Consider the following 14067-nt stretch of genomic DNA (forward strand, 5'->3'; position numbering starts at 1 on the left):
TAGGATTTCAGTGCAACAAAACCCAAGCGTGGCATCCATTTCTGATTACTGGAATTCCATATTTTTTTAAGTAATAGCATTTAGATCTCCATATACAATACCACAGTGGAAAAATACTCTCTGAAAAGTCATGTGGTCTAAATTTTACTCACAAAATGTACTGAAGTAAAAATGCTTATGCCAAAGAATGGCATCTCTCAACCTATTACTATTATTATTACATTAATTGTTACAGATTAAATCATGTGCAACCACTAATTACTTTTGAAGTTTATTGAAGTTACGCCAATTTTACCTTGTCGTATTCAATTTCAACATTATTTTTGAATATTTTATTATTTTTCTTATTAGTTTTACTTAAATAAAACATCTCAATATGTCCCTCACATCAGAGTTTTTACAGACAATATTATATAATATTTAAAGCCTGCAAACAGTCCCGGTTCAATGCTCGGTTTCTTTAGAAAGAGGCCAGTCTTGCCTCTAGACTGTATGATCTTGCCTCAGCCGACTCGCTTACTGATCCGACTACATTTCCCACAACCCCTTTCGGCCACGAAAATAACGTGTCATGAAAACATGGCGGATTCTTGTTCTCATGAGGTTATCTATGTTAGCTACAGCTACGTGCCACCCGTCGTCGACAAATAGACGGCATATTTCGGCGACAGGTATATCGTTAACAGCAACACAACACATGTCAACTTAGTAAAATTTAAAATTTCGATGCCGTAGCTTCTCACTATAAAGAACAGCACGGTCCAAGTATGGACGACTGACTCAAAGTGTTGACTTGCGAGTTTGGGTGCAGCTTTGTGCACTTTTGTTCGTTAGTCACGCGTTTTTCAAAGTCGTGCATTCGTTGGAATGAGGTCTGTTAGGTCTCATTAAAGATCTGCTGGTTATCTGCTGGCTTTTAGTTGTCATCGTCGCTCTTGCTGTCATGTGGACGAATAGCTGTGGTTTGCCTCTCTGCAACCTGCATGAAATAATGTGACGTTGCTAGCTTCACAGCCGTAAGCCAAGGAAGGTTTTCAGCGTTGTTGTTGTATTTCGCTAATGCAGTGAGCGAAACAAACGTTTGTGCTATGCTAACCCCCTGTCCTATAGTTGTGGTGTATTCCAATTTGTTAAGCTTTCACAGCAGCTTCGGTTTCCTAGATAAGATGTCAGGCAGTAAAGTTATCATAACTTCACAATATTTTTCATTACATAGTTTAAATATCGTTGCACTTTGAATAAAACGGTCTTTATCAAATAACATATTCCTGTGGTGGGAGAAATACTCAGGTCCTGGTCTTCAGTAAAAGGAGAGATACCATGGTAATATTTCACCCTCAGCTTATGGAATACTGATGCAGCTTTGACTTCTTGTTTTCAGGTCAAAATGTTTCGTCGGTCAAGATTCAGCATTCGGCCCAACGTTGGTACGGCAGGGAGAACTACAGCAACCTCACAGGAGTCCCCTCCGGTAAACCAGGAAACCAGCGAGACCCCCAGAGTTGTCAGTGAGAGCTGCACTGCTCCTGCTGTGACAGATAACAAGAGTGTTGTGACCCCATCAGAAAAATCTGCAGCCCCAGGGTGAGTAACAAGTAGTAAATGACCGCTAAAATGTATTTTATCGTTACTTTTATTATATGTAACAGCTGGTCTCACAACTGTTTAGGGATGGTAACGATCAAAATGGGGAAGGTACCAGCTCCTCAGCAGCAGTGCAGAGACGGAAACGATTTTCTGTCAAGCCTAAAGTGGCCCCAGGTCGCCCCTCCACCTTTTCTCGGACGCTGAAGTCCCCCGTCAAGGCAGTTTCTGAAACCCCCGTTGAAGTCCCCGGCTCAGAGAAACCAACTACAACAAGCCAAGCTGCAATTACTTCACCTCCACAGGCGCTCCAGTCCCCAAGGCGACGGAGGCCTTCAGAGGAGAGCAAGCCGTCCAAAGTGCAGCCTAAACCCACCCTCATCCCTTCTGATGGTTCAGGACCTTCAGCTTTTCCTCTACCTGAGGATTTACCCAAAAATGCTGATCTACCAGCAGACAGTGGCAAACAAGTAGCTATCACATCAGGCAGCCAAGTTAAAGATGTTCCTTCCAGATTACCAGATAAAGTTCCCCCATCTCTGCCAGATAAAGAAAGTATTGAGATATCGGAGAAAGCCAGGACTCTAGTGTCATCTAAGGGTGGGCTTTCACCGTCGCCAGCAGCGCTTTCTTTGAGTAGACTCCTGAATGACCCATCAGACCTACAGAGGCTTGCAAAGGCCCGAAAGCTCAGAGAGTTGCTCAGACATGAGATGCACAAAGAAAAGGTGAGCTCAGATTATTCATGAGGTGTACTTTTCCAGATTCTCTTCACTTCTTAAGTTGTGTATCATATTAATTTGACATATATTATAAAATAAATTGTTTATACACAAAGAGTGTTACAATCTGATGTTGCAGAAAATCAAGAAAGCTAAAGCACGTGCAAAGGAATTTACGATAGATCCTGCCAAAATGACCATGAGGGACCTTATCCGTTATTTACCAGTGTCTAACCCCATGACGTAAGTTTCTTCTCGACTACTTAGTCAAGCTTGTGTAACATTTAATCTTTACCTCCAGAGAAATGTTTTTTTTTTTTATTGATTATCCCTCGTCCCATTTGAGAAGAAAGGCTGTTTTTGTGATTCCTTGTCATATGTCACTGTATTTGCAATTTGCTCAGATCTAGCATAGAAGACCCAGCTTCAGAAAATGAGACCGTTGTCCCACCTTCTCCAGGAAGAGAAGAGTAAGTTTATATCATCAATTTTCTAAAATCTCTTTGCCTTATATTTTCCTTATTTGTATCCATATGTACATAGCATTGACAAAGATTTGATGGTTTTATAAATAAGTCTAAATAATGAAATAGTCTGAATAGTGCACTATATTTCTAATTAATAGCTCTGTCAGCCATAATTTACATGCGGACCTCATAAGGCAGTAGTTTATATAATTAGATATAAAAGTTGTCTATATATCAGCCCTTTTTTTCTGTATGATTTTTGCAATGCAATCCCTGAAGGTCACCAGAGAGAGCGCAGGAACCTGAAGTAGCTGCTAAAATTGCAAGCCCGAGAGTGGAGGAAGAGGAGGAGGAGGCAGCAGAGGAAGAAGAGGAAGAAGCGCTCATGGTTCCTCAGGTCAAAGTAGCAGAGGATGGCTCACTGATCATTGATGAAGAGAGGTCAGTACCCTTCTGTAGCTCATTAAAGGTATTCATTCAGTTTTGCCCGCTTCTCTTTGCGGTTATTGTAGATGAAATGTGTCATTGATAGTGTCTCCAGTGCATCTATAAAATTGTCCAAGGATGTAATTTTTCCTCTTAATTTAAACATTGCCTGCTAATACTGTGATATTTGAGATGCTGGGATCAGATTTTTTGATTTAATCATGTCTTCTCGACTTGTGTGTCAGCTTGACGGTGGAAGTCCAGCGAGCCAAAGGACCAAACCCAGCTCAGGATCGAGACCCCATCTTTGAGCGTGGCTCCACTACAACTTACTCAAGCTTCAGGAAAGGGACCTATTCGAAACCGTGGTCTAGTGAAGGTTGAACTGCTATGAATAACACATATACATACCTGAATTGTGACACATTTATGGCACATTTTGCTCTGATGCCTTGTTGATATTGTTTCCATGCTTGCTCTTTTCCATCAGAGACAGACATGTTCTTCCTGGCAATCAGCATGGTGGGGACAGACTTTTCCATGATTTGTCAACTGTTTCCTCATAGAGCTCGATCGGAGATAAAGGTTGGTATGTTGTTGAAAAGCTTCAGATTTTTATATGCGGAAGCAACGCACTGCCTCGCTGAAAACACAGTATAAAGTTTGTGCTAATTGCATTGATTGAAACTTTCAGAACAAATTCAAAAAAGAAGAGCGAGAGAACGCCTGGAGGATTGACAAAGCTTTCAGTAAGTAATCAGTAGAACAATATGTTTAGCTGGTTCAGTAGACCATTAAATGAAATGAAAATGAAATGTTCCCTCTGCGATACCTGTGTGGATTTTGACGCAGCATTTTATGATGATTGTTTTCTAGGAGAGAGGCGCAAATTAGACATAGAGTATTTTTCTAAGTTGCTAGAGAAGATTCTAGAAGTTCAGAAAAGCAGAAAGAAACTCAAGTCACTTGCTGAGAAGAACTCCCGCAACAAGCCCAAGAGAAAGGCAAAGGGTAACTCTCTCTCATGCTTTTTGTCACATTTAATGCTCTCTGAGCTGTGTATTATTATGTCATCCTTTAAATATTATTCTGGGGTGCAGATTTAACTTCTACCTGATTTTGTCTCAATTCAACAATCCTTGTGTGTTTTTAAATCCTGTTGCAGGGAAAAAAGCTGCACCGAAGCTGAGTGATGTGGAGGAGGAAGATGAGGAAGTGGAGAATGAAATGCCTGACTTAGAGGAGGAGGGAGAGAAGGAGAATGAGGATCTCTGTAGTGAGGAAGGAACCCCCGTTTCTAGGCCTAAGAAGAACCGCAAAAGAAAGAATAGACAGGATGTCTCCACTGTGGAACCAAATGACAAGAAAAACAAAAGCAGTGGAAAAAGCAATGAACCAGGTACAGGAGCATTCAGTTATTTAAGGGAAAAAATCCCATTTCTCAAAGATATCTCAGTTTCTCCATGTCTGTGTGGCCGTTGTTCAATGTTATTTGTTGCTTTATTTTGTTTTGCTTTTCTATTCTCAGATGAGGCCTGCATACCTGAAGATGCTGAGGCAGCGCTTCCTGAGGACCACCCAGTCTCAGAGATGTAATGAAGTGTAAAATTGCTGCTATTTAAATGCATATTCAGGTAGTAAAATTCTCTGTCTTGTCCCCATATTCAGGTCTGAAAAGACTGACAAGGTAAATGCAGCCAAGGACACTGTAATCAAGCCAGCTAAACTCTCACGAGGCAGAGCACCAAAACCACTGCTGCCTTTAGGTCGGAAGTGGGGTAAAAAGCCTGCACCACCCTCCACAAGGGACAAAGATACCGTGTCAGATGAGGGGGATGTGAGTGTGAGTGATGGAGCCTCTGAAGAGCAGGTTACTATTTCAATTTCAGAGCATCCCAGATATTTCTCCACATTGTTAATTTGTCTTGCTAAAACTTTTGCGAACCTTTTAGGTAAATAAAGACGCATCACCTGTGAAGCAAGTCAGTAAGAAGAGCGATGGCGTTTCCTCGGAAGACGAGGATGCCACTGTTCAACCTCCAAGACCTACCAGGTATTACATGTTTTTGCACATGGCAAGTTTTTTTGACATTGTATTCAGAAATATTCCCATTCCCAGCACCCACAGAAAATACTTTGGATACACCAAGTGTGGTTCATCAGTATGAAACTGTGATTTGTAGGTATGGGAGAACGCCCAAACCCACCAAACCCTTGACTTACCCTGCCAAAGATGATGCCCACTCCTCCAAATCTGAAACCACTCCTGCCTCACCAGTGGGGACCACTGCTTCCACTACCAAGCCTAAACCCAAATGCACAGCCAAGAGGGGAAGATCATCAAAGTCACAGTCAGTCCAGGAGTCCAAAAAAACCAAACTAGTCACCCTCAGGGCTTCTCAGTCTGAATACAGTGATGAGGAAAATGAAAAGCAGTGGGGGGACGAAGAGGTGGAGGAGGAGCAGCATCGTGCATGTAGCTTCAGTAAGGATGGCATTGCCCCTGCGTTTGTACCTGCCAGCCTACGCTCCCCACCTCCTGTGATTTCAGAAGTGGAAGAGACTATGGAGGAGGTATGAGAAACCCTTTCCTGTTTACCATCTTGCATTGATTTTATGTTTTCATAATTCTTGTTACAAGCATTTTTGTGTTTTTTGTTTTTTTCATTATTTTTGTGCATGGTTTTACATTCCATAATTCAAACCCTCCACTCTGACTCCCCCATCCCACACATAGCTTGAAATCTTGGCCCATATGCCTGATGTGTTGGGTATCTCCCAAGATGCTCTGTGCCCTGATGTCTCTTGCGAGCTGGCACAAAATGAGACAGGCACAGCTGAACCTTGTGAACATCAGTTGGACCTGCTGGTTGTAAGTGTCCTTTACCTAAACTGTAGTGCCAGTGAAATTAAATCATTATCCACATTTATATATGAAAGGGCTGACATAGATAAAATAACCTTGTTTTCTTCCAAGTTCATTTTGTGCACACTTTAAATGAGAATAGAAGTTCCAGTTTGAAGAAAGCTTCATGCAGTTTAGTATTTAATATTTTGCGGAGGCAGATGAGCTTACATCAACCTTTTTGTCTTTTAATGTAATCAGCTGACAGACATAGAAAAAAAGTGTCAAAGAAGTATAACTGGGACTACTGTGATATATGTTTTCCAAATACATCGCATCCTTTCTCACCTACTCTGGTTATATGGGAAACTCTTGGTCTGACTTACAATATATTTCTTTCCCTTGCAGGATGTTATTGACTTCCTTTCTTCAGAAAACACAGAAGGTATGTTGAAGAAATATTCTGAATAGCCCCTAATGGAAAACATATATATATATTTAGATGGTCTCAAAGTATTAATTTTTTGGTGTCTTTTTTGTTGTAGTATCTGAGGAGCAGAGCTACAATGAGGCAGCTCAAACTTTGTTGGCCATCGGCAGCCTGGCTCACGTCTCACAGTCAGCACAGAATCAAACAGCCACACAAGATCTCAAAACAGGTTAGAGTCACAGAAGCCACAAGTTTGCTCACACTGGAATTGGATTTTATTTGTTTTGGGTTAAATTACACTAAATTTAAGATGTACCATTATGTTTAATTGCAGGTACAGCATCAGTCAGTGTGGGTGAAACCAGCCAACACCAAGAAGAAGATATTGCATCAAAGCCTGCTGCGCACAGTAAAAACAGTCTCACTCCACTTGTGTCTGCAACTTCTGGTCAAGGAGTAACAGAAGCATCAGAAACTGTTGCCACTGTGGAGCTACAAAACAGCACAGCAGACAATGGGAACATGCCCATTACTGAAAGCAGCGATCAGAGGACTGGTTCTGATATGAACCTTACCCCACAATTGCACTCAAGTCCAGAGGGGTCAAAGAAAATTTCTTCACAACCCAGGGGAGGACGCTTATCCAAGGTGAAACCAAAACCTAACCTGATCCAAGCCTCAAGGACTGCACAGTCAAAGTTCCAACTGGAGAACATGGAAGACTCTAGTCAAAAAGAGTCAATGGATGAAATTTCTCGTATTGAAGAAAAACTTGCTGAAGATGCATCTGGCAATCAGGAGAGTTCTGTTGGTCAAGTGATATCAGAGGCAGCAACGTCAGATCTGAATACCTCAAAAAACCAGAGTCAAAGTTTTTCTGACCCTACATTTGAACCCAGTTTTGAACATGCTACTGGAGACTCCACTACAGAGTCCACAGACAAAATACTGGTATCTCATGTGGGGACAACTCACAGTAGTTTTGACAATCTGGTGATATGCGACACAGCAGTCACAGACTTGCAAGGGACAAACATATATTCAGCTCCAGTCCAACAGAGCAGCAGCCTTCCTGATCCATACGTTACACCTGTTGAAGATTTACCTGTCAGTCAGAAAGAAGAGAGTGAAGACGCAGCTACGTGGCAGATTAAGAAGAGTCGATTCAAGAAAGTCAAACCAAAACCCAACCTATCACAGACATCAAGAACTTTGCAGTTTAAATCTGACACCACAAAAGACATCATAGAGAGAAACCCAAACCCAACTCCAAACCTCAAATTCCATGAGAAAACAGTGATAGATGTTGAAGCAGAACCAACTTGCATCACCTCTCATGAAAAACCAAGTAAAAGCGCTGGTCCTACTTCAGATTTCAAACCATCATTGGATATAAGCTCTACTATCACACCAAGAGAAGAACTGTCTACAACTGAAGAGAAAAATACAGATGTTGGAGTTGTTCTTCAGATAGAACCAGCTGCAACATCAGATCAGAGAGCCTTGGAAAAACTGAACTTCTCTGAAGCTCAGTTTGAACCCTGTAGAGAACAGTCCACAAGAGGCGTAAGGCCAACATCTGAGTCCACGGAAGAAAAACTGATGTCTCATAATGGGTCAAAGGACAGTAGCTGTAATCTGCTGACATCAAACTTAGCAGTCCCAGAATTACAGGTTGGACAAGAGTCAAACATAGACTCAGTACCTGTTCAAGAGAGCAGCAACCATCCTGCTTCACATGTAGCACATGTAGAAGAGTTACCTCTCAAACAGAAAGAAGAAAGTGTAGTTGTGTCTTCTTTCCAGACTAAGAGAGGCAAAAAGGTCAAACCAAAACCTAAATTGTCACAGACATCAAGAATTGTGCACTCCAAACCTCAAAACACAAAAGAGTCTGTCGCACACATGCAGCTTGCAGAGAAACCTTCCAGTCCAACTTCAGAGCCCCAATCCATGGACAACACAGTAGCAGAACCAGCTGAAGCCGAACCAACTTGCATCACCTCTCCTGAAAAATCAAGTCAAAGCACTGGTCCTGTTTCAGATTTGACACCATCACTGGATATAGGCTCTACTCTTGAAGCCACAGGGGAACAGTCTACAACAGAGCAGAAAAAGACAGATGTTGGAGTTACTGGTCAAATAGAATCAGATGGAACAACATCAGATCAGTCTTCTCCCCACGTAACACATGTGGAGGAGTTACCACTCAGTCAGAAAGAAGAAAGTGTAGTTGCATCTACTTTCCAGACGAGGAGAGGCCAAAAAGTCAAACCTAAACCCAATTTATCGCAGACATCAAGAACTGTACGATCCAAACCTCAAACCACAAAAAACCCTGTCACACACTTACAGCTTGTGGAGAAACCTTCCAGCCCAACTTCAAAACCTGAATCCGCTGACAGCACAATAGCAGAACCAACTCGCATCACCTCATCTGAAAAAACAGGTCAAAGCACTGGTCCTGCTTCAGGTTTGATAGCATCATTTGATGTGAGCTCTACTCTTACACCAACAGAGGAGAAAAATAGAAATGTTGGAGATGTTGATCATGTAGAATCAGGAGCAGCAACATCAGATCAGCGAGCCTCAGAAAATCAGAGCTTGTCTGATGCTCTGTATGAACCCAATAGGGACCCGGCCACTAGAGACACAAGGCCAACATTGGAGTCGACAGAACAAGTGATGTCTCATGATTGGACAGCGGAGAGTAGTTGTAGTAACCTGTGTTCAACAGGCTCAGCGGTCCCAGAATCACAAGTTGGACCACAGTCAAACATAGACTCAGTACCTGTTTCAGACATCAGCAACCATCCTGCTGGACATCTAATGCATGCAGAAAAGCTACTTCTCAGTCAGAAAGCAGAAAGTGTCGTCATATCTACTTGCCGGACTAGGAGAGGTCAAAAAATCAAACCCAAACCCAATTTGCCACAAACATCACGAAGTGTGCAGCCCAAACCTCAAACCACGAAAGACCCTGTTGCACCCATGCAACTTGTGGAGAAACCCTCCACTGCCCACACAATAGCAGAGATAGAAACAGAACCAACTGGCATCACTTCTCCTGAAAAAACAAGTCAAATTAAAATAACTGGCTCTGCTTCAGTTTCACTACCGTCATTGGAATTATGCTCTACTCATGAACCCGCAGAGGAGCTGTCTACGACTGGGGGCCAAAAGACAGATTTTGAAAGTGCACACAAAAATCTTTTGACATCAACACATTGTTTGCTGACTACAGAGCCTCTCAGTTGTAAGAAGTTAGGACCTGCAGAGTCGGAAAAGTCAATAGATGGTACATCCCCTGATGCCTTAGTCGTGGCAACATCTTCGGTTGCTGAGAATCAGTCTGTATTGCCAGAATTATTTCTTGAAAGTAACATACGTGAAAAATCCACAGTTGAAGGGGAATCCACAGGAGTCGAGGTGGAGGCTGGACCTGCTTCACAATGGGACTGCAAAACTACCGAGTCAAAAAGCCAACCAACAGATGGTCCAACTGCTATTTCAGATGTTCAGTCTTCAGAACATGGTTCAGCAGAGTCAAAAATTAAATCTGCTAATACGCAGTCCACCCCAGATCCAAAAGAAATCATCCAAGAGCCATGCTCAGAGAATAACTTTGAGGCACAGAGTCAAGTTGCAGTCCCTCAATATCCGGAGCCTACTGAAACTAATCAAACAGCTGCCCAAAGGTAAATCGTACCATTCCTGATTTTGCCCTAAAAAGTATGTAAGACAATACGAATAATGTTGTCATGTCGTACTTACAGTCTAATGTAATATGTGTAATATGAGTTTGTTTTCCACTTAAAGCGGTGATAATAATGAGTCAGAGTCGACTGATTCTTCCAAGTCCTCAAGAAAAGGTCCTCAGACTCGTAGAGGCCGGCTTGTTAAACCCAAACCCAACTTGGGACGTCGTGGTCAACACCAGCAAATCCAGAATACAAAACCAGCAGAAGCAGGTATGGCACCTTAAAAATGAAAGTTTCCTCACCTCAAAGAATGCTAAGCAGATAATTATTAATGGCATCTATGGCCTTGTAGCATCTTTGTTGATGACTTGTGGCTCTGCTTCTCGGCAGATTCTGGTACTTCCTCAGAAGCTGTGGATGCTTTGGTTTGTGAAAAACCTGTGTCTGTAGTCCAACCTAATGTTCAGGAAGCAGTAGAGGGAGCTACTGGGCGGAATTCACCCATAAATGATGCTGAGTCCTCATTGGGTTGCTTGACACAAGTTATTGAGCAAGTGAATCAACATGACTCCCCTCCAAATGTTGCTGGATCCTCTCTGGGTTGTTTGACACCTGACATTTCTACTCAGGTAAGATATTAATCAATAAGTGTACAAGAAGGCATATCCTGTGAGCACTACATGACCATGAGAAATGAATGGTGTAATCTTGCCCTTATGATTCTTCTCACAGTCCCAGGATGGATCACAATCTATCACAGGAGTAACTCAGAGTCATCCAAATGTCACAATATTTACAGACAGTAAGTCAATCTGGGACCACCATCCACTCACATCAGTTAATTTTATATTGTGTATCATATGCAGCATATGCACTATGATTGTGGCTAAACCTCTCTGGCTCTCACTCTCAGTGCTGCAGGACCAGATGCCTTCAGATCCAGATGAACCATTTTTCATCCTCTCTTTAACTGAGATCCCAGTCTGTTCACTGGCGGAGGTTGTGAACAGGACGCCTGAGCCTGTCCCTTATCTTCCTGAAACAGATGCATCAGTACAGCAACAAAGGTTAGTACCTGCCTTTTATCAGCTCCTAATGCAGGCGTGAATCTGGTTTTGTTTGGCCTCTGATTCTACAACTTTCCTCTCTCAGTAGTGTTCCTGCAGAACAACTGGCAGCTGGAGATAGACCTGCCTCTGTGCCGGAGTCCACAGAGGTAGGCGATGAGACAGGCTTCATCAGTGTAAAAGACACTGGACAGGACAAAGCTGCATGTGTGGTAAGTGAAGCTGTAAGGAGCCGCTTGTAGCTGTGCTCTGATGCGTTGTCTGTGTAACACATTTCCTTTTTCTCAATCATGCCAGGGTTCTGTCAAGGAGAATCCAGTGGATCCACATGGTATAGTGATCGGATTATTCTGTCATTTAATTAAGCAAATTTTGAAAGTGTTATTAGAAACAGTAAACATGGATTGTTTGTGTTTATGGAACAGACAGTAGTCCAGGTCAGCCGTCCATAGTGCCAGGGACTGTGGAGAATAATGATGAGACTGAACATCCCCCTAAAAAGCAGAGACTAATGGGCACTGGAAGAGCAGGTATGCATTAGATGAGTACTTAGGGATCGCATTCACACCCAGTTAATTGAACACGTCTTTTTTCTCATGTCCCGGTTTCACCTTGAATCAGCCAAACTGCAGGTTAAGCCCAAATTTCCAAGAAAGAATCAAGCCAGCAAGACCCTCGCTGCCAAGGAAGCAGAGTTCTTCTCCACCCAGGGCTCTGAGCTTCCTGGGCCTTCTGTGCAGCCAAAAGCCATGGATGAAGTTGTCAGTGATCCGCAGAAAGAAGGAGGTGATCATGTAGATGTTGAAAAGCAGGTATTGACGAGTGGAAAGGAGCCTGAGGATAGCAGCTCAGAAGCACAAACTGCACAGACCAGGAGGACTAGTAGTCGGAATAGGTGAGGTGGAACAAAAGCAAATCCTTTGTTGAATTCTGAATTATTTCCCCGGTTTTCTGATTGTTATCAATTTTGAATAAGATGCTAATTCAGTGTTACATTCACCTTTAATATCTGACAGAAAACCTGAAGGCTTCTCTTCCGTACTTTCTGAGACAAACAACACTGCAAATTCAAGCACTTCTTTATCTGGCAAAGCAGCTCCCAAGGGCCCTAAGGTCAAATCCTCACAAGTAGCAAGAAAACAATCTACCCCATCACCTGTAGCCTCAACATCATATGATGTCGATCCTACACCCACTCCAGTACAGCCATCAGGGGAAACCCACTCAACATCCTCTACCACATCACCAACACAAGCAGAGATGGATGTAGAACAGACTTCTGAGCACAGCCGTCTGTCCTCAGACCCAACTCCGTGCACAGTTGAGGTGAGGAGGAGGAGGAGGAGGAGGAGGAGGGGCTGCAGAAGTGGATGAAGAGTCATATTAATTCAGTGAAAATTTCCACATCCACATAGTTGATTACAACTCATCCTTTGTTCTTGTTTTGTAGGTCTCAGTTCCCCATCAAATTGACAGTGTGGAGAGTGTCCCAGTTGAGGAGGAGCCCACCAGTGTGTCTCAGTACTTCTTAAGTGACATTTTTACAGAAGTGGATGACGGGGGAAAGCCGTAGCGTGGTGGAGTGAGAGAAGAAACCTGCACTCTTACGTTCTTAAAATTTGGTTGTGTAAAGTCATGTCTTAAAAGTTAATTTATAAAGAAAGACAGTATAGTTTTTATTGTTTTTGCAGTCTATTGTATTGAAGTGAAGCTAAAATTACAGATGAATGCATTTTCTTTCACAAGCACTTTGGATATGTACAGTAATTTCAGTTTGCTGGAATGCATTTTTTAAACAGCCGTTAGTTCAAATAATAATTACTGAATTGTACTCACTAACAGCCAAACATTGGTAACAGTTTGACTCAAAGCTGTGGTGGCTTTTTTCCTAGTTATTTAATCCATTTCAATATATTTTTTTTTTCAATCTGCATATCTGTGAACATGTAAATATTGTACAATAGCGAACTGGTTTTAATTGTTTTTCTCCCATATTTGTGCCACTGAACACAAATGACACAGAACAGACATTTCATCTCAGGAAGGAAAATCAGATTCTTCGCCATCATCATCATCATCATAATACAGTTGCATTTTTAAATGCTTTATCTAATTAATGCCCCGTTTGTGTATTTTGTGGTAGTTTTTCGTCATCCATTCAGATCTGAATCAAATTTTTATTTTCATTTGACAAAAAGGAGGTCTTAAAATTGGCTTTTAGTAAAAGGGTTTGAAGACCATTATATTCTGCAAGTTCACACCATGTAGAGCAGAGGTAGTGCGACTTAAAGGAAATTTGTTCTGTAAGACATTTTGTTGAACTGTATTATGTAGATGAGTTGAATGTCCAAAGAGGTCCTTGTATAGCATCCAGTTGTTATGTTTGATACTTGAAAAATAAACCCATCATGTATTATCTGCCTTACATATTCCATTAGTTCATTAAAAGTAAAATGTGGTAAGATCTGAATAAAATGTTTTCTTCACCACCACTTAACCCACTCTTGTATCTAGATGCATTTTTTGCTGTAAAGTAGTAGAATAATTGCATTCCCTTTGTTTTATGAAATTACATGTTATTTTAAATGTACAGACTGAATGTACAGATCACCTCCAGCCATTAAAAACGCAGCTTGTTGAACAGAACATGGCAAACTACTTTGAGTCCTTACATCATCACTGACGCACTGAAATTCAGTGGCTAAAGCCTGCGTTTGCACCACAGAAGGCATTTAATTTACAGAACCTGAAATCATAACCTTAGAAATGAGTGACTATGAAACAAGGGAACATTTGACTACTGTATAAGCTTCTCAGTGGTAGTT

The 14067-nt window shown here is 41.9% G+C and overlaps 1 protein-coding gene across 4 annotated transcripts; it reads left to right on the forward strand.

Annotated features, from left to right (window-relative positions):
* The first annotated feature begins 474 nt into the window (after positions 1-474).
* Positions 475-13886, forward strand: zgc:162472 (uncharacterized protein LOC553495 homolog). Of its 4 annotated transcripts, none has more exons than XM_046374962.1 (29): positions 475-671; positions 1382-1584; positions 1670-2312; positions 2446-2549; positions 2711-2776; positions 3053-3214; positions 3445-3578; positions 3690-3784; positions 3894-3948; positions 4076-4210; positions 4365-4598; positions 4728-4791; positions 4868-5069; positions 5152-5252; positions 5383-5773; positions 5937-6071; positions 6453-6489; positions 6590-6703; positions 6785-10172; positions 10294-10445; positions 10566-10804; positions 10908-10977; positions 11089-11242; positions 11331-11454; positions 11540-11573; positions 11668-11772; positions 11864-12137; positions 12259-12568; positions 12693-13886. In XM_046374962.1, the coding sequence occupies exons 2-29, from the start codon at positions 1388-1390 to the stop codon at positions 12813-12815; spliced, it is 7842 nt and encodes a 2613-aa protein (XP_046230918.1). In that variant the 5' UTR covers positions 475-671; positions 1382-1387; the 3' UTR covers positions 12816-13886. The 4 variants fall into 4 exon arrangements, with proteins under 4 accessions (XP_046230918.1, XP_046230920.1, XP_046230917.1 ...); XM_046374964.1 differs by having other exon boundaries at positions 4868-5042; positions 11328-11454; XM_046374961.1 differs by having other exon boundaries at positions 476-671; positions 11328-11454.
* Positions 13887-14067: the final 181 nt, after the last annotated feature.

The sequence above is a fragment of the Scatophagus argus genome, chromosome 20, assembly GCF_020382885.2.
Source record: "Scatophagus argus isolate fScaArg1 chromosome 20, fScaArg1.pri, whole genome shotgun sequence".
In the NCBI taxonomy this organism is placed as follows: Eukaryota; Metazoa; Chordata; class Actinopteri; family Scatophagidae; genus Scatophagus; species Scatophagus argus.

What these genes read in the sequence shown, in the direction of transcription:
- zgc:162472 (XM_046374961.1), top strand. Translation starts at nt 1,388, where the DNA reads ATGTTTCGTCGGTCAAGATTCAGCATTCGGCCCAACGTTGGTACGGCA. An exon ending in CCTTCTCCAGGAAGAGAAGA is followed by an intron (nt 2,777 to 3,052) that starts GTAAGTTTATAT and finishes CAATCCCTGAAG; the next exon opens with GTCACCAGAGAGAGCGCAGG. An exon ending in TTCTTCAGAAAACACAGAAG is followed by an intron (nt 6,490 to 6,589) that starts GTATGTTGAAGA and finishes TTTTTGTTGTAG; the next exon opens with TATCTGAGGAGCAGAGCTAC.